The following is a 21,189-nucleotide window of genomic DNA, read 5'->3' on the forward strand; positions in this document are numbered from 1 at the left end:
ACCCATTTCACCAACTTTCAGCTGTGAAATTTGCAACCAAATGGTCATCACAAACAACCAGTGAAGCTTTAAGGTTTATTGCCAATTACCACATGATCAAACAGACTTGTCAAAATCAAAGCAAAGGCATCAGGTATACAGAGAAAAACAGTGAAATGTAAGAACACACTATGGGAGAAATACTTTGTTTCTAAGTAGTCCTCTAAAGGATCTTTAGCTATGAAACAATTTCGAATATAAAAGGTAATGGCTAAAGTTAACGCTTTAAAAGAAAAAAAAAGTTTAATTTTATTATCAATGACTGATCTTATGGCACATAAGATACCACCAGCAAGTTACTGAAGCCAGTCCTCGAATGGAGCATCATGACTCATCTTAAGCTGACTTCCCTTTTCCCTAAATAGGCCTCTTCTCTAAATGGCGTAAGCAAATACTAGGAACTTCATGTCTGTGCTATCACATCCACCAACAGACAGCATAAGGAAAGTGGGACAGATGTCTTAATCACAGAATTCCCCAGGGTCCATACATTGATGGAGAACTTTTTCTTTTGTTGGATGATAAATGTTTCTTCTCTAAAAACGTTCTTCCAGCTAGAGTTCCTAGGCCACATTAAGAAGTGGATTAATATCAGATCATTAGAGAAGTTTTAAATATGGATCCCCAGGAAGGGCCAATAGCAGGAGTCTAGGGCTCAGAGCGTTTTTGGAAATCCCCAGATCTCTATGCTTAGGGGCAGAGCAGGGCGCATAACCAGCCACTGCACCCAGTCTGTTGGACACAACGCTGATGCCGCAGTCCTCTGGGATGGCAAATTGTTCAATAACTTTTGAAGAAAATTCCCCAATGAAAGAAAAATTAAGAAGACATTGCCATCAGATTGCTATTTTTACTCCTTGATTTTAAACTCTGGGAATGAAAGGACAACTTACTTATCTGGCAGAAGGAAGCTGCTGGGAAATCGATACCACTCTTTGCCTACACAGACATTCACAGGTCTGCCTTCTGGGACAGTGTGGATGGCTGGATCTGTAGCGATTCGGTAAAATTCTGGATACAAATCAAGGGGTCCATGATATCCTGGAAAGAAGAAAGGTTTGTGAAAGACAAAGATAGGTAAGATGAGCTTCTGAACCTTTAATTATAATGTACGTTAATGTCCCCTGTAACCCATGTGAAATTTGAGTGTGACAGTCCATAGCAACTCCAGCAGGTAGCCCAATCTATTGGTAGAAGATGTCTCCTGAAGATATTTACAGTAGAAGCCTTATTTTGCAAAAAGTAATTTGTTGCTTGCTCTTCTCTACACCCTTCCACCTTCTTTATTTCTTAACTTCATTTTGCACATATTTTGATATGCTGGATCCCATTGTTGTGTCACAAATTAGCAGGATACTGGGTTTAAGATTTCAATTCATCTTCAAAATTAAAAGGTACCCAGAAAAAGGGGGAGGGAATCAACTAAGAATAAAAAAATAGAGTTAATCACATTAAAAAGTATTTTCAATCTTCTCTTCAATCTTAAGGTACAGAAAATACATCCCAGTCATAATATTAAATCTACAAGTTCTCCCTATATTAAAGTTTTCCTTCTACTGTAAGTTGAACTGTATTAAATAATTGGGCATCAAGTAAAACCCAAGATGAAATGTCTCATAAGTATAGATGCGTTAAGAACCAAGTCTCAGAACATCTACCTCTGAATAGTGCCACAGATCGAGAAAAGGATAGGAGTCCAAAAAGGCAAACTGTTCCCAATGCCAGCCAATTAGATGTCACAGTATAATGCTCCAGGCGGTATTGTTGAAACACGAAGTGGTAACATTTCTAGAAGGAAAGAAAATGTACTGAAAAAAGAAATACACCATGCACAATACACAGAACCACAAGACATCATAGTAACACCAAGAGGAAAGGAGGAGCAGAAGAGGTTCTATCAAGGCTCTGAGCATTTGCAAACACTGAGTGAGGGACCCATTTCAAATTCTAAGCTTACAGCAAACTCTGTAAAACCATCTGTAGGTCGGCCTAGCCAGCAGGATTGCCGTGAATGCTCTCACTAGCAACACAGGAAAATTATTTGCGTATTCTCCTAGTGTTTAAAGTCCTAATTTAGGGCCTCTCTGGTGGCGCAGAGGTTGAGCCCTGGGTTGTGAAGCTGCCCGCAGCCTCTGCGGCACCGGTTCGATCCCCAGCCTCCGGGTGAGGGTACCACATGGCGCAACAGACCTCTCCTGACGCCCGCTGCTCCCCTCAGCAGTGTATTTCGTCGGTCTGCCTGTTCTGTTCCCCACTCTAGCTCTGGTGAGTTCTCTCACCCTCCCACATTTCTGACTGTACCCAGTGCTTGTATAGATAAATAAATCTTAAAAATAAAATAAAATAAATTAAAAGAATAAATAAAATAAAGTTCTAATTTAAAAAAACACTTTAAAAAGTTGTTTTGGTAGTTTTCTTTGATATATGAAGTATCTCATTCAATAAATCTTTCCTTACTGATAAGTTTTCATCTAAGTGTTTAGTATCAACAAATTGTCTCTTGACTAAACAAGCAGGAAAAAGAATTCTTCTCACAGGACATTAGGAAAATGCTGTCAGTAATCTCCAAACTACTTTACAAATTAGATAAATATTATTACAATATATACACTGTGCATGGGTTCTGCTCTCTTAGAGTACTTTCCCATTAGATTTCTTTCCTTCCTTCCTTTCCCATAGACAAGAATTACTTTTGGAAGTAATTTTGCAATATATGACAAAAACCATAAATATGTATGAACTTCTTTCATATTTCTGACAATCTGACCTAAAGAAACTATCCAAATATGTAAACAAAGATATTTATTCTAGCTTTATTTATAATACTGAAAAAAGAATACAAGCTAAATTCTAACAAATTATAGCTAATCATTATATTATATATAATCAATTCAATATATTTCTTAACAGTGTTGTACATTAAATTCAGAACATTATGTTGCTATTAAAATGATGGATATAGGGCCTCCCCTGGTGAACAGCGGTTGAGTGCTGGGCCGCAAAGCTGCCCGCAGCCTCTGCAGTGCCAGTTCGGTCCCCAGTCGCTGGAGAGGGTCCCACATGGCACGCAGACCTCTCCTGCAGCCCGCTGCTCCCCTCAGCAGTGTGCTTCGTCAGTCTGCCTGTTCTGTTCCTTGCTCTGGCTCTGGTGAATTTTCTCACCCTCCCATGCTTCTGACTGTACCCAGTGCGTGTATAAATAAATAAATAAATAAATAAATCTTAAAAAAAAAAATGATGGATATAGATATGGCAACATAAAGAATATTATGATATAGTATTACAAGAGATATAAAGTCATAGATTACTGCTGTAATCAACTTTGATATTTGATAGGCAAAAAATCTGGAAGATGGGTTTTGTTAGAGGGACTAATTTTTCTTTTTACCACTTCCCAAATTATATGCAATGAAGTTCAATTACTATTACAATTTAATGAGGAACACTTTTTTTTTTTAGATTTATTTATTTATTTTTACAAGCACTGGGTACAGTCAGAAGCGCGGGAGGGTGAGAGAATTCTCCAGAGCCAGAGTGGGGAGCAGAGCAGGCAGAAGGACCGAAGTACACTGCTGAGGGGAGCAGCGGGCAGCAGGAGAGGTCTGTGCGCCATGTGGGACCCTCCTCCGGTGGCTGGGGAGCAGCCGGGGATCGAACCAGCGCCGCAGAGGCTGTGGGCAGCTTCGCAACCCAGTGCTCAACTGCTGCGCCGCCGGGGCGGCCAAATTACTATTACAATTTAAATTGTTTTTTTTTTAAAAACTATTATCCTAACATCAAGGAGTCTTAAAAATACTATGCTAAATGAAAGAAGTCATTCACAAAGACCACTTGTTTATGATTCCATTCATATGACATGTCTAGAACAGGCAAATCTACAGAGACAGAAAGTAGATTAGTGCTGGCTTCCAGCTGGGGAGATACCGGAAAGGGGGTGACAAAAGCTAAAGGAAATAGAGTTTTCAAAGTGATGAAAAAGTTTTAAAATTGACTGTCCACATCTATGGACATATTTGTGGTACTGGCTGTCCATATCTGTCAATACACAAAAAACCACCAAGTTATACACCTTAAATGGGTGAACTGCACAGTTTGTGAATTATATCTCCATAAATCTGTTAAGGAAAAATCCTATCACCCTAATTCTTTTTTGCCAACTGCAAGTGGTCACAGAGGTCAAGAAAGAGTTTGTATGGAGGCTTCTAAGGCCATAAATACATGGATATTCAAGATCAACTTTAACAGGGAATGGACAGGTTCTAAGCTAGGATTACAAACTGCCCCATAGAGCTAACTACCTGATATTACCCCAAACACCTGAGCAAGTTTTATTCTGCTCTCATAGTTGAAGAGCAGACTTCCCATTAGCCACTCTGTAGTAGGCTCAAACAATGACATAAACCTCTTTCATAGGAACTGGATTCTTGTTGGCAAGAGACACAAAGTAACACAAATTAACACTGTAAATAGGTAATTAGCAAATATGAATATAATCAACAGCTAAGCAATAGAAAAAAGTTTTAATAATATGACCTGAATAGGGTTTTAATGTATGGGTAAAATGTCTTAGGAGGAAACATTCTGTAATTTGCCTTTAAACCCAGTCAGCAATTTAAAAAGTGAAACAGAATAAAGCAGATATACATTTCTGCTTTATTGCTGAAACTCACCTGAAGTGCAGAAAGGGCCACAGCACCACAGAGACATATAAGTGGATATACAGGGAAAAGAAATCTCTCCTCTTTGTGAGGCTGGATGAAGAAAATCACAAACCAAATATACATTGGGGCCAAAGTAAGCCAATATGGGTGGCCTAAATTCTGGACTGCAAGACAGAAAAATATCCACTTTTCACCATATTAGAACAAAACAACATCTTTAGTTTCAATGTTCTCTTACTTTCAAACTTGGGAGTATGCCTTAGACACCCCTAAAATGTTTCAACTCTTTGTATTCAGTTTCTCTAATGCAATAAAGGAGTTAAGCAGAAAGAGGTAGAGCCCCTTTAGCTCTCCCAAGAGATTCAATACTCGAAGAGAGACACAAGTTTTCCCCAGTATTCAAAAGCAGAACATTTCTATTTGGTGTGATTTTGTAGGTTATATTTGGGGTCTGGGAATGCAAAAAATACTCAATATAAACTAATCATTATAGCATTCCCAGACCCCAAAAATAACTTACCAAATCATGTCAACTAGAAAGATTCTACTTTTATATAGCAGGGAAACCTATACTAGATTTGGCTAGAACACAAATGAAAAAAATTAGGGGACTGGAAACAGAGTTTAATAATTTCTACTACTGATGAAGATAAAAAACCCTTCTCTTCCAATGAGTTCTGTCACTAAGACTAAGGAGTCCTAAGATTAACCAAAAGCATAACATAAACTCACTTCTTCATTTTGAATTGCTATGTTGTTTAGCATATTAATCTTCTTTCTTATATGCCAACTAGTCTGTTCAAATACCTATAGATCAAAGGAAAGCAACAAAGTTGAATTCTCAACCCATTATTGGTTTTTGTTCAGCCACAAATGACAGTTTGCTTCAAAGCAAATATAAAAACACTTTTGAAGCAAGGTTAGTGTTTAAGTTTTTTTTCCTTTTCCGTAATACCCATCCACTCTGAATCCCAAATTGGAACCAAAATGTACTTAAAGCATGTGAAAGAATTAAAGGAATTTAATGAACACTAATATTCAAGCACCTGCTGGAAAGTTCCTGTGGTTAGGTACATGAGCACATAGTGATAAGCCTGCACCCCACAGAGAAGACCTCTCCTACTGTGCTTCTGTTAGTGATAATGAGCAGCATACAAATCACTGGCAAGGGTAGATAGACAGCACCCCCTGGTGTCCACTATGTCTACAAAGAGCAAGTCTGGATGAAAAGATCAAGACCCTCCTCAGCAACACCTAATTGAGCATTCCTAAGTTATCTTTGCAGATAGGGATAAAAATGCTTGCACTGCAACAACAACTTATTTTTAAAACTTTCCACCCTAAGATTTTATTGTGATTATTTTGGGGCTATGATTTAGGATTTATAACTCTTGAGAAAGTACTTTAACTTGGAATTTTCTTAATTATAAGAAAATAAATCTATCTTCTACAAGTTTTTTTCTCTTCTGTATCTTAGGCTAATACATTTTTTAAATGTTACCTAAATTTTGATATGTCCTCCATAAAATGTACAAAATCATAACCATAGTTTTACATAAGATCATGGGCAATTTCTTTACTGTTTCTTTACATAGTCTCTATTTTATCTTTCATAAAAATTATTGTTTCCATTGTAAAACATACATAAATTTTTAAAAAGAAATCAGAAAGCATTCATTTTCTTACTAGGTGGACACGTGTATATTACACATTTTAAAACCAAAATTGTATATTCCTACTGTCAAGAACAGTATTTCCAAATTTTCACAAGCACATAATTTTTAGAGTCAGAAAAAAAATTACTTTATAAAAAAAAAAAAGTGATCCTGATGAAATATAAGGGACAGAGAAGTAAGTTAACACCTCAAGGGAGCAGACAACTGAATCCAAATACAGAACACTACCCAAGATGAAATGTCCTGGTTTCCTTACGACATCCTCAAAAGAAAAAGGTGGGAGGGTATCTCTTAAAAAACTTAAACAAAACATCATAATGGCATTACGGTTATATTACAACAAACCAAAGGCAACTCTGAAGACTGCTTTATTCTAATATTATAAAACTGTGAGCTTTTTATAAATCATTAATAGTAGAAAAGCAGAATGGGAGCAAGAGTCATATGGCATCCAAATCAGACTGAAAGTCTGAAATTCAACCTCTTTCCCAAGCTCATAGAATTATGTGCTCACATCTGATGAACAGAAACTATGGCCCCTAGATGTCCGGAGCCATCAAAATTTGAGAAACTGACTGTGCCACACACAATCAAAATAACTGGCAGGACAAACCTTGCACAATGAGGTAAACATGGAAGAAAATGGAACCAAGTATTATGCTTCTTAGGAAGTCCAAAGCTTCTCTCACTTCAGTATCAAATTTGGGGGAATTCCTAGAATGGTTTATTTTCTAATTTTTTATGGCAGTAATTTTCCAGAGAATGTTTGCCTTCAACATTGATCATCTTAAGCAATTTGCCACATGAACACATTTCTTTAAAAAAAATAAAAAAGAAGAAGGCCTGAATAGGCTTATCTCCTGAGATTTTAAAAATGTTTTTGTTGGGACCTCCCTGGTGGTGCAAGGGGTTAAGCATCAGCACTAGGAAGCAATTGCAGCTACTGCCATTAGATGCCTTGCCAGGCGCAGTAGACCTCTCCTGACTCCCCGCTGCTCCCCGTAGCAGTGTATTTCAGTAGATCCTACTGTTCTGCTCCCCACTCTGTCTTTGGTGAATCCTCTCATCCCCCTGCACCTCTGGCCTATATACCCCAGCTCTTGTATGCATAAATAAATAAATCTTTTTAAAAAATAAAAATAAAAATGTTTTTGTCTACCCCAGCGATTATATAAATTACATTCATCTTCTCATTTGAAGGGGTATAAAACTCCTCCTTTTGTCAGTTTAACTTGTAATTATTAACCAAATCTTCACATAGGTTTAAGCTACAAATACAGATGAAAATTTAATAAGCTGCTATTTTTCATGGGAAGAAAATGGAGAATAAAATCAGTAAGATTCTCTTTCACTTTTTTGGTATATGCTATTACTTGTTTTTTGCTCCCAATAAACCTACCACCCTTCATGCTACTCACCATGAAATCTCTGCAGTAGGTGTTCCATAAGAGAAGTCAGAGGTAAGACCAAGAGAGCCAAAGCAAAGGCAACATTGAAATTCAAAAACCCATTAATTAAATAGAAAAACCAGGGCTCTGTACCTGAGGGACACAAAAAGATAAGGAATCATTAGCCTGGGCCTTCAATACCTATTACAGTGTTTGACTCATAAAGTTCTTTGTTCAAGCAGCCTTGATCCAACAACTCAAGTGAATGAGTCTATAAGCTCGCTGGTTCCATGTTCAACACACAAGGGAAGCACAGGATCAGAAGAAGGGAATCAAGTTTCAAACATTTCAACTGTTTTTCTTCATCTTAGCATTTTTTTTTTAATATTTATTTATTTATTTATTTATTTATTTATACAAGCACTGGGTACAGTCAGAAGCGCGGGAGGGTGAGAGAATTCACCAGAGCCAGAGCGGGGAGCAGAGCAGGCAGAAGGACCAAGTACACTGCTGAGGGGAGCAGCGGGCGGCAGGAGAGGTCTGCTCGCCATGTGGGACCCTCCTCTGGTGGCCGGGGAGCAGCTGGGGATCGAACCGGCGCTGCAGAGGCTGGGGGCAGCTTTGCAACCCAGCGCTCAACCGCTGCATCACCGGGGAGGCCCCATCTTAGCACTTTTTAATGAAAGTTTATGCCTGTCTCTTCTCAATTGTTTCATCTCTGCATTTGTCATTTTCCTTTTCTAGTAGTGAGAATCGGCTTTGCCTTCTAAGATCTTTTTGTGATCTTTGTCCAGTTTTAGTCTCTAGCAATATCCACATTGTGGGGGTGAATGCCCATGCAGACACCTGTGCATTCACTTCTGCTGCACTCACTCAATGTAAATGACGTATTTCTTCCTGTAAACCTTTGCCAACTTGCTGCTCCTTGTAGAATCCTCGCACAACCCGAACATTGTATTTCCCTCCCAGCAATTTGGGATGGAATTGTAGGATCCCACATCCCACGAATGTGGGAAGGTGCATTGAAATGCCTTTTACAGTTCTTGTTTCCATCAGAAGTCACAAAGGGGACTGAACATTTTGGCCACTGGTCCTTCAGCAATGGCCAGCTATTTAGCTGTATTGCTATACTGACCACTATGTCATCCAAATTGCCATGCCCAAATGGGACTAATACTTTTCAGAACAATCAAATCCTTTAAATAGCTTATTGTAATACTGTGGTTCATAATAAGATATGTTTGGTCTGCATCCCTATTCCTGGGGGAATATTCCTAAAATCCTTGGAAATTCCTAAGTGACAAGACCAATGAAGGTACCTTTTGTTATGTTAATGAGATAAATTTTGGAAAGCCCTCAGGTAACCTAAGGATGGGGGCTGGTTGCCAGGGGAACCAACCTTGTGATTAGAGGATTGAAACTTTCAGCCCCTCTCCCTAACCTCCTGGAGAGGAGGTGTTGGCAATCGCTTCAGGTCACCAAAGGCCAATGATTTAATCAATCATGCTTATGTGAAGCCTGAAGTAAAACTGAAGAGGTAGGGGTTTGGGAACTTCCAGGTTGATGAACACGTGGACATGCTGGGAAAGTGCAGGCTTGGTAAGCATGGGAACCCTATGCTCCTTCCCACGCACAATACCCTATGACTCCCTTCCACCTGGCCAATTACCTGTATCCTTTACAGTAAACAAGTAAACATGAGTTCTGTGAGTCAGCACCACAAATTAATCAAACCCAAGGAGGAGCCTGTGGGAACTGCAATTTACAGCTGGTGGGTGAGAAACACAGGTGGTAACCTGGCCTTGCAAAAGGTATATAAAGGGGGCTTGGGAGGGACAGTCTTATAGGACTGAGTCCTCAACCTGTGGGATCTGATACTCTCTCCAGGTGATGGTGGAAACACCTTGGTGCTTGGTGATGTTGGAAAAAACACACACATCACATTATACTTAGGAATACAGAGCCATGTGCAGTGAAAATAAAAATGCCCTTTGAATTTAATCTCTTAACATTCTGCAGGCCTAACAAAGAATGATAAAGGAAGTTAGGTCTGAGCTTATCAGGCCTTTGCCATTTTCCTCTCACCTGTATATCTCATTCACATTCTCCAGTATCTTTTCCCCTGATAAGCTCAACCATTTATGCTATAGCCATGCACAGAGAGGTCCATGTGTTTGGTACAAATCAACAACCCGTTTTCCTTAAGAGAACAATGTCCAGAGACCAAGACCCTGCTCAGAAGCTTTGAGCATTCAGAATGAAACAAAATGACTGAAAACACAAGCCTTACTCACACTAATTTTGATTCTTTAACTCGAAATTCCTTAAAACCGATGACGAGAAACAGCCCCCCTCTGCACATCTAGCAGGTTTTTCATCTGCTCTTCCCCTCTGTGTGATTACTTCAATCAGGCAGTGAATGACACACGGGGTTTTAATCACTGTGTGTTGTGACACCCGCCTTGCACCACAGCAATTTCCTGCAATCAGCGGTGCTTAAAAGGGTAATCAGAAGGCAGAAGAGTAGTCAGAAAAATCTGACATTTTTGCAGCTTGCACAGCAAAATAAGATTAGAAACCAAACCCATAAAGCTAGAAACATTTAGGGGATGGGTGAGGGGAGAATGCTAGGGTAAGGAAGGACTCAAGTTCAATGTGTGTCACCTTTTGGGAACACTTCTTTCTGGCTGAAAATACAATGACTGTGATTGTTCAGAAACAGAGGTCCTGTCCCAGGCCAAGTTCATTATGTACATTTATACTCTATATAAATAACCTCTGGAATACAGAAGATGAGTAGATGCTTTTGTTTACAAACCAGAAATATATATCTTTTCTGGATTTTAATTAATATTTCAACACATTTCCTAAACTTAGTCCTTTGAGAGTGCTGTGTCCAGACAAGTATGTTTTCATGCAGTCCTCTCCTGACCACTGGTATAGAGGCAGCGCTATCAACCTTGACCTGCCTTTTCTCTTGAATAAATTCTGGAAATCTGAGCCAGTACAGAAAAATCACATAGTGACTGACCACTTAGAAAGTAAGGGTGCCATCCTTACATCATCTACTACAAATGCTAAGTTTCAATTTTAAAAAGCCTGATTCTTTTTGTCGTTTGCAAACAGATACTATTTTTTTTTTCAGTTTAATTTCCAGAAAATATCTGTCTCTATCACAATTTACTCTAGCCTCCTTTTAGGGCTATCTTTTAACCTAAGCATTCTGTACTCTGAGGTGTAGAATGAAAATTATTAAGCTGGTAAACTAAACTAAGGGTTATGTGTTAGGAGCTCATAGATCAACCTCACTGCCAGGTTGTGAGCATTTTGTAATAGACTGTTATTTCCCTGAAGGATGGCGCAAAAACTGGGGTATAAAGCCAAGAGTAGGGAAGATTCCAGGGACAACAGTCTTAAAAACAAGAGCAAAAAAAAAGGGGGACAAAAAGAGTGAATTCTACTAGCCAGGAACTTCCCCTACTTGATGAGACACCTGCCTTAGAAGAGAATGAAAACTTTTATCTTTTTCCACAGAGCTAATCAACGCTGCTACTCAGAAAACATCAAAGCTGAACTATGCAGAAAACATTCTCAGAATGACAAGCTAAGAGTTTACCTGGTGCAAAATGCAAGGTGAAAGAAAGTTGGGAGGAGGGTCTCTGCAGGGAATGACTCACCAGTCTCCCTCTTTGTGAAGAAAGTGCCTGAATTCCTTATACTCAAGTGAGCTAAGGATGCTTCGAAAGAGGTGAAAAGAAGGGATCATGTTTACTGTTCTACAGATGGAGTGAAGGGGAACCATATTACAGGTCTTCAATTTTATAGAACTATAGGAACTAAATTATAGTAAATCACGTTTATAAATGTCAAATTTGCACCATCAAGGGGGAAAGTCACCAAGCTTCAATAGAAATTATTTTTAAACAGAGCGAAGGTTCTAGAACAGCTCTGAGTGGCAGTCAGCTCTAAGCAGGCCTCACAAGACCCCACTGTACTTCTTCCTCTGCTGCTGCTGCAAGAAGGGAAAGTGGTGGGTCTTTTAAGAAAGGGTATTCGCCTTTGCCTCTGATGCTTCCCATCCAGTTATCTGAGAAATGCTGATGAAACACATAATCAGTCAGGGATCACAGTCTTAAGTTGCAAAGTGCACCCCTGCAGAGCCCTGCTGTTATTTCTGAGAGAAGAGCATTTCTTCTCCTGTCTGCCATGCCTTCCCAGGCTCATGGACAACTCCTCAGAGAGCACCGTGCTTCCCCCGCCACGCCAACTCACTGACCAACAATAACAGCTGAGAACTCCAAACATGACAAGGGTGAGAGGTAAAATTGGCACCAAGACCAGTCACTTTCTTTTTTTAAACACTAAATGTCACCTCTTGATCTTGACCGGTAGAGGTTGTTGTTTTTGTTTTTGTTTTTTTGCCTACAACTTTGCAATTTTGTCTATACTAATCTTAATTTCCTAAATGCCACAGTATTCCTTATGTCATCCAAACATTTCTCCCTGTTATCTGGTCAATAAAGTATAGAAGATCCTTTTGAAAATAAGGAACAGCAGAGCAGAACAACATTTATGTGATATGACCACAACAGAAAGAAATTATCTTGCTCATGCCTAAAATATAGCTCATGTTGTAAAAACAATTTCAGTTTCAAAGAAAGAACTCAATATTTAATCTTTTGGTTTCAGCAGTCCCTATACTTGACAGACTATGTCTGAAATGCACACCTCTTGTGTCAGCAAAGCAAGCTCCTCTTCCTTCCAGGCTCAGTTCAAGGACACCATCTCTAAGCAGCCTTTCCTGATGCCAACAGATGGACTTGCTCCTACAATTCCCTAACTATCTCTTCACTGCAGCACATAATACACTGGACTGTAATTATCTATAGAAGTATCTGCACCTTTATTAGAAAAGAGGTTCTATGAGGACACATGGTAAACACTCAAAAGCAATTCATTCAATGTTTCTTTGACTTAAGTCCACTTGTTCACTCATTCAAGAAGTATTTATAGGCTTATGTATTATACATGTAACAGCACAATGCATTTTTAATTTTCAGGTAAGACACTGTTTGCCCACCATAACTAATGAAGTCCGTGGAGCAGAAACTCTTACAAAATAGTCAAAGTAATGCCAAATAGTGTGAAATATAGAAGAGCTGGCGTTTCTATGACATAGATGCTGTCTCACTGTTTGACAATTTATAGCATCATTAATTTTAAGGCACCTATTAATTCTTTGATATTTCCTTAATGAACTCACCAATTATAAGAGATTAGCTAATAATTATAAAATACTTTTTGATCTAAAACGTACTTTTGCCTTTATTCCTAATTGATGCTAAGAAAATCACAACCCAGGAATAAGAACAAAATAGTTCTATGTCATAAGTGCTCAGGGAACAAATGCAATCTGATGGACTCTGAAATTCACTCACTCATTCATTCATGACAAATCTTTTCTAAAGACCTAGAATACACAAAGAACAGTCTTCCTACATGCCCTCTAAAGCAAAAAGCAGTTAACACTCATTAAGAGGATAGAAATCAAATGACTCTACCCCAAATTGTCAAATTCAAAGATGAGGTAAAATCATAACAACTCCACTATCAAAAAACAACCTTGTAAAGCCTGGTTGACCACAGCAATTGCAAGACTTGGTGATGTCCAGTAGCTCTGTTCCAACAAAGCTTTTTCTACCACTAGGAAGTGATCAGTTTCTGTACACAAAAAAATAGCAAAATATGAACTGAAGTTATATCATTTCATCGAAGTAGGCAGAACAGAGCTCCAAGAACTATTCCCAGTTAATCACTGGCCAAAGTTCTGCTGGATTCAAAACCTACTACAGGGGTCCCTTCGCTCTCCCTCCTTTAAACTAGAAACCTAAACTTAAATTCAGACTTTATTCTTTCTTCCTTACTCTACCTATCACTGCTTATTTCTAGATTTATAAACCTCATCAATCTAGAGGACTACAAAAATATGTAACTTTCATCTACACTCATACAATATTTATAAATAAGCAATCAGAATACCAGTATGCAATAATCCATTTATGAAAGTAGAAAAGCCAGTTTTTCAAAATTAACTCAACAGTTAATTCATCCACATATAATGTACACTATGCTTTCAACAGGCTCCATGCAAATCCATTTCTAAGGTGCACTTGAAGAGGACAATCAAAAGGAAAGTCTTTCTTCTACTGTCTTATAGGATCAACTAAAACTTTACAAATAAACTAACACAGGAGGCATTTAAATATATGTAAACTCTCCTTAGCTAAAGGGAGACATCTAGAGGCAAAAGCTTCACATTGGTGTTTTTTTCCCCACATCCTTGTGATCTGAAAGCCATTAAGGAGTATTTTTAAGTTCCTCCACTTAGCAATTATTCTCCAATCATGCAGCTTGTGAATTCAATTCACTGAACAAAAATTGTTTATTTTAACCTAGTACTTGCCATCTAAAACGACAATATCCCTGAAATTCCAGTGGGCTCAATTTCATTTCATTCATATGCTTACTTTAAATATCATCCAGTCCGAAGCTTTTATTGGCAAAATGACAGAAACATGAAACGGCTTAAATTGATAAGAGGCACAGACATAGATACTGCTTCCCAGCAGAGCCCTGATCACAAATACAGGATCCTCCAAGACTTTCAAGAGATCACAGCATAAGGAGCCATGCTATTTTAATGATGAACTATCTCCAAAAATGTTTACTGGTTTGGCTTATTTGATCAGAAAATATCCAACTCATCCCTCTGAAATAATTACTACTTCAAATGGCCTCAGGGGCCAAATAAAACAATCTCATTGGCTAGCCTTGTGAAATGCATCAAGGGAGGAGTGGAGAAGCCTGCCTGCAAACTACAGAAGACCACCCAGACTAAAGACATTCCACTTTTTTTCTCTCAACCCTAACCTGGCCAAAGTACCAATGCTGATCCCACCCCCATTCACTATACTTTGTCTACAGGTTTTCCCAACTCTCCCCACCCCACCAGACTGAAGTAATGCAAATTTGAAAAATGAATATCAACTATGTATCTGTATAGAAAATGTGTAGAGAAATAGACTCCAAATTGTTAATTGTCAAGAGAAGAGAAAAACTTAACTTTTAATTGAAAAGAAAAGGAGCAATATCAAAAACTATGGCAGGGCCTCCCTGATGGCACAAGAGGTTAAGCACCACACTACGAAGCCTCTGCAACATGAATTCGATCCCGGCCGGCCAGGGAGCAACCCACAGGGCGCAGCAGACCTCTCCTGACTCGCCCACTGCTCCCCTCGGCAGTATACTTCGGTCAATCTGCCTGTTCTGTTCCCCACTGTCTCTGGTGAATCCTCTTACCCCCTGCATCTTTGGCCTGTACCCCAGCTCTTGTATGCATAAATACATCTTTAAAAAAAAAACAATGGCATACCCGACAGAATCCCTAATACTCTGAAGTGGGAGTAAGTGACAGCTGGACTAACAGAGCCAGTATCTCAACATCAAACAAATCAAGGAGAAATATTTAGTGGCCACATATCATTACTCTGCTATATTCCATTTTTAAATAAGAAAGAAAATTAGGGGCATCCCTGGTGGCACAAGGGTTTAGCGTCAGCACTCTGAAGCTATCCACAGCTACTGCAGCAAGTTCGATCCCTGGCCAGGGAGATGACCCACATGGCACACCAGACCTCTCCTGTCTCACCCACTGCTCCCCTCAGCAGTGTATTTCAGTGGATCCGCCTGTTCTGTTCTCCACTCTGTCTCTGGTGAATCCTCTTACCATCCTACTGCACCACTGGCCTACACCCCAGCTCTTGTATGCATAAATAAAATAAATCTTTGAAAGAAAGAAAAAAAAATTACCAGGAAAGAAAAGCTTTATATATTTGATTAAATGAGGCAACTGAATGAAAATTTTGAATCTCAGACATATTGAGCTGTTTTCTAGCTCCTGCCCAAATTTGAAAAAGCCTTACCATACAGATCAGGTCCGTGAGGAGTAAAGACATTATACAAGACAATATTGAGCGGTGCTATCACCAACCTCCCATAGTAGTAGCTATCAATGACCACCACAGGCACCTAAAACAGCAGGAAATAGACAGTAATTGTAGAATTCTGCTCTGGAAACATTCCCACAACGTTAGTGGGATAAACTCTAGACAAAACTCATATTGTCTTTTCCACATCAGCAGTTACAACTTTTGAACAAAACAAGAAAAAAAAACTCACCAGAAAGAGTATTAGGGCCATCACAGACCAGTAGAAGAAACTCTTCCACCTGTGTTTCATGACCAGCAAGTCAAAGGCAATCGGTAAACTATTTAACAGAGAAATGGAAAGTGGGAGTTAAATACTTCGACTGCAGACTCAGGTCAGATTCACACATACCTCATGCTGAACTGAGAATGTAATATCTCTGACAGTCATGATGAGGAAAGAGTGCTGTTATGTGAGAGGTGTCTTCTTAAAAATACACTGATCCCTGCACAGGACCCAACAGAGCACTATGCACACCACAATGCACAAGAAATAGAAATACTGAGCTTCCGCGATGACCTTCACTGTATGTTTCTATATGTGACTGACATTAAGTATGTCAACTGTAAGTAAATGACCCCTATTGTACTATTCTACCCAGTCAAATAAGTGTTTTCTCCCATCCATGGTTTATTAAGGTTTAGTAATAATATGACAAACTTTGATTTCAATTATCATATATTTCCTTTCAACACCATTTGCTTATTATCTTCCTTTCAGTGAAACTCAAGCAAGTAGCATGTGTGTTGCCATCACTATTTCATTCTTTTTTTAAAGATTTATTTATTTATGCATACAAGAGCTGGGGTATAAGCCAGAAATGTGGGGGAGTGAGAGGATTCACCAGGGACAGAGTGGGGAACAGAACAGGCAGATGGACCGAAGCACACTGCTGAGGGGAGCAGCGGGCGAGTCAGGAGAGATCTGCTGCATCATGTGGGTTGCTCGCTGGCTGGCCGGGAGCTGCAGAGGCTGCGGATTGCTTCATAGTTTGGTGCTTAAACCCCCGCGCCACCAGGGAGGCCCCTGCCATCACTATTTCATCCTTAACATCGAGGATCAAGCTACTGAGGCTGACAGAGAGGAAGCTCCTCTCTGTCAGATGCTGCATTCCCTCACAAGCTTCACTTCCCTTTTGTTTATGCACATGACCCAAAGCATCTGTTCCTCCCTCTTTAGGAGCCCTGGCTCCTATTCTTTTCTGGCTTCTTCCTAGTGCTCCTTTCTAGGTTTCTTTTTTCCCCTACCCCATGGTGGTATCCTGTCTCTAAAAGCAAACTGCAGCTGTTCTTTTTCACACTCATTTTCTCAGTGGGTGCTTCAGCTCATGTTGCATGAACAATCACCTTCACAGCCACAACTAGGATACGAGTCAGCAAAGAATCGCCTACCCACACCATTCTGCTTACACAGAATCCACCCCAATGCCAACTCCAGGCTCTATTCCTACCTCCTTCATAGAATCTCTGCAGAACCAATTTTTCCCATCTCTGAATTTATAAGGCACTAATATCTCTCAGTAGTTGGCAATGTCACAGGATATCTCTTCTATGATTTGAATTTCCATATTCTAGTATCTAAATTATGTATTAAGATTTTTGTTTTTATTTTTTGTCTCCCTACTAGTTACATTTCCATAGCACCTGTAACTCTCTTTTGATGGGTCATCATACCTTTAATTAATTGTTAACTGTCTGTCTTCCCACTAAAATGTAAGCTTCAAAGCAGTAGGAATAACTGTCTTATTTATCATGATATCATCTGTGCTTAGCACTAAGTATTCAATAAAAGATGTCTTGTTAAGTGACTATGCTCCTGAAATCACTTATCTCAGCCAAAGGCAGACCAATTAAAACATGCCACCCAGGGGTACTGGGAACTCATGAAGTTCAATGTAAACAGAGCAGAGAGTGAAAGGAATAGAGGAAGTGACAAAAGGAGCTGGGAAAGGTAAAATAGAATATTAGGGGCTTTGTCATGTCAAGTAGGGGTATTATTAAAGGATCTGTCAGTATATATTTTAAGCTTCACAGGCCAAATACGGTTTCTACTACATACTGTGTATGTGTGTCTTTTTTTTTAAACAAACCTTTAAAAATACAAAAATGTAGTTGTTAGGCCAGCTGGATTTGGCCCACTGGCCACAGGTTATGACACAGAGAAATGGGAAAGTCAGTATAGAGTTTAAACCAATCAAAGAGTGATAAAACCCTATTTGCCTTTTAGGATGATAAATCTATTTTGAATATAGAGAGTAGATTTACAGAGGCAAGACTAAAGACAAGATCATTTGGGAAGTTATGTAGCAATCCAAGAATAGCGAAATAAAGAATGTGTAAGTGAAGCTCAAGAGATAATTAAAATAGGGCCTCCCCGGTGGCGCAGTGGTTGAGCGCTGGGTTGCGAAGCTGCCCGCAGCCTCTGCGGCGCCGGTTCGATCCCCGGCTGCTCCCCTTCCACCGGAGGAGGGTCCCACATGGCAGGCAGACCTCTCCTGCCGCCCGCTGCTCCCCTCAGCAGTGTACTTCGGTCCTTCTGCCTGCTCTGCTCCCCGCTCTGGCTCTGGTGAATTCTCTCACCCTCCCGCGCTTCTGACTGTACCCAGTGCATGTATAAAACAAACAAACAAACAAACTAAATAAATAAAGCATGCCTCTATAAAAAAAAAAAAAAAAAAAAGAGATAATTAAAATAGATATCAAGCTATGGGGATATCAAGATGGTTGAGAGACAGCAGAAAATCTAGAAGAGGGCCTCACACAAAACCTTGAAGGATGTAATAATGGAAGATGATATGCAGAACAGAAGACAGGAGATAGAGTAATCAGACTTTAAAAGGCAATTAGGAAAATTTAAAATGTCTATTCTCTTAGTAACTACTCTTCCAAAAATTTACTGCGTAGATAAATTTCCATGAGTGTGCAAACATATGTTCACTGAAGTATTGTGTATAACAGCAAAAAACTGAAAATCAAACATCTACCAACAAAGTGACGGTTAAATAAATGGACAGCTAAAATAATGGAAAGTTGTGCAACTGATACAAGGAGCAATAGAAAATCTATGCACAATAGAAGATATACAGACAAAATAGTTCTATTTAAGAATGTATATATGTGTATGTTTGTGTCTATGCAGTATATACACAGGATAATTTCTGGAAAGATATACGCAAAGCCATTAGCAATGACTATATTTTTAGATTGAGCTAGAAGAAAAGAGATTACTTGTAAACTCATGCAATGTGGAGACTTTTTTAAAATAATGATATATTATTACTATAATCACTTTCACAGCAAACTAAAATCTTTTCCTAAATTACTAGTGCTACAGGCAAGAAATCAAGGCAGCACAAAGGAGAGTGAAAGAGGTAGGAACAAAAGGTACAAGAAGAATAAGAAGTACCAAGGAACTTGTAAAAAAAAGATCCTGGAGGCCTCCCCTGGTGGTGCAGAGGTTGAGGGCTGGGCTGCGAAGCTGCCCGCAGCCTCTGCAGTGCCGGTTCAATCCCGGCTGCCAGCAAGGGTCCCACATGGCATGCAGACCTCTCCTGCTGCACCCGCTGCTCCCCTCAGCAGTGTATTTCGTCAGTCTGCCTGTTCTGTTCCCCGCTCTGGCTCTGGTGAATTCTCTCGCCCTCCTGTGCTTCTGACTATACCCAATGCTTACATAAATAAACAAATAAATCTTTGATTAAAAAAAAAAAAGAAAAAGAAAAAAAGATCCTGGGACAAGAAAGGAGAAGCACTGACAGGAAGCTCGGATTTTAAGCTTCAGTGACTGGGAAAATGCACAGTCCATCATGCCCAGAGTGTAGGAAATATCAGCTGTAAAGTTCAGAAGGCCTGGTCCATAAGCCCACAAGATCTTAGAGGCAAATTCCTCAGCCTCTTGGGGTCTACTTTCTCATTTATAAAGCACTAATCAGTGTATTTCTCTCACAGACTCATTGTAAGGCTTAGGCAACATTTACAGGGGGATTAGGAATACGTAACATGCAGCAGATGCTTAAGAGTCACTGTTCTTATTAGAATTAACCACAACGATAAAAGCCTTAAAAGAAATATTCTACCATTTTTTAGAATCTTTGTAGTCTAATTAATTACAACAAATATAGAAATAAGTTTAAACACTATATACTAGTGATACAAGGAAGACAAAATGTGTTAGCTCCTTACCCAAGTGCCGCACTGAATGGCCAGCCTAGGATGGCCCCGGCTGCTACTCCAAGCACAGCAATGGAAGTCTTGTCCATATACCAGCCAGTCATGGCTATCAGAGTCGTGTACATACAAAAGCTACTGGGAAGAAATGCTGCAGGAATCAAGAAATGAAAACGGAGAAAGGGATGAGTCTGAGTACTACGAAGTATCAATTATTAAAAATGTGCCTACATTGCAAAATGCCAGTAACCAGGAACATATTTTGGGCAATACTATATTAGAATTGTGCAGTAAAGTGACACTCCTTTAAAGAAAAATTAAGTTCAGTGATTTTGTTGTGTGATTCCTGCTTTTAAGGTACCAACACAGTGCCCAATTACACAATACCAACCAATTAGGTCATTCTTTCCCTGAGATGTACTGCAAATCCAAAACTTAGTGAAATCCAGGTTCTGTACCACTATCCCCAGGTTATATTTCCAGGCCAGGAATAAGCAGCAAGAGATCTAGAGTCTGCTGACAATCTATTTCTGCAAAGTTATCTCCTGATAGTCTCTGAGACTATCCTAGTATAAACATACATCCCGTGTAAATTCAAAGACGTCTTCTCAAGGGTGAAATGCTGGCTGGCAGCATCACTTGGCATCCTATATCCACTGACATAGACAGAGTGGCCCTTTGATGTCCCCCTAATTATTTCCCTCTGGCATTACTTTCTTGTACAGAGAGGACTGAGTATTTACAGTTCTAACTGATGTCTGATCAAAGTGTTTCTAACAACTCTACATAAAAAGGCAGATCTGCTATGGAAGGCCAGCTTCAATGAGCACTAGAAAAAATAAACCAACTCCAACAAGAACCACAATAAACAAGCAGTGTGATTTAAGAAACTCACAAAGGGTTCAGAGGCTCTGTATTAAAGGATGCCTTTGACTGAACTTACAGGATACCTCAACTGAAATTACAAACTAGAGATCCTCCCAGGTATCTCTCACATAAGACTCAATTTGTGGAGTAGCAAAGTGATTAAAGAAACATGTGAGGGAGCCTCCCTGGTGGCGAAAGGGGTTAAGACGCAGCACTATGAAGCTACCCACAGCCACTGCAGCACGAGTTCAGTTCCTGGCCAGGATGCTACCCACATGGCACAACAGATCTCTCCTGTCTTGCCCACTGCTCCCCTCAGCAGTGTATTTCAGTCAAACTGCCTGTTCTG

At 39.5% G+C, this 21,189-nt stretch overlaps 1 protein-coding gene across 2 annotated transcripts in view; it reads right to left on the reverse strand.

Moving 5' to 3' along the window:
• The window catches only part of ALG9 (ALG9 alpha-1,2-mannosyltransferase), a gene marked incomplete at both ends in the record, with an annotated part of 75,497 nt that overhangs the window by 46,579 nt on the left and 7,729 nt on the right, over positions 1-21,189 (reverse strand). Inside the window, 7 exons of one of the 2 annotated variants that reach the window (XM_084251471.1) lie at positions 933-1,080; positions 1,698-1,827; positions 4,710-4,864; positions 7,795-7,917; positions 15,747-15,852; positions 16,003-16,090; positions 19,989-20,124. In XM_084251471.1, the coding sequence (XP_084107597.1) occupies positions 933-1,080; positions 1,698-1,827; positions 4,710-4,864; positions 7,795-7,917; positions 15,747-15,852; positions 16,003-16,090; positions 19,989-20,124 (886 nt within the window). The remainder of the gene's footprint in view (positions 1-932; positions 1,081-1,697; positions 1,828-4,709; positions 4,865-7,794; positions 7,918-15,746; positions 15,853-16,002; positions 16,091-19,988; positions 20,125-21,189) is intronic. The other variant, XM_084251472.1, reaches the window with a different exon arrangement.

This window comes from Talpa europaea (genome assembly GCF_964194135.1).
Source record: "Talpa europaea genome assembly, chromosome: 12".
Lineage (NCBI taxonomy): Eukaryota > Metazoa > Chordata > Mammalia > Eulipotyphla > Talpidae > Talpa > Talpa europaea.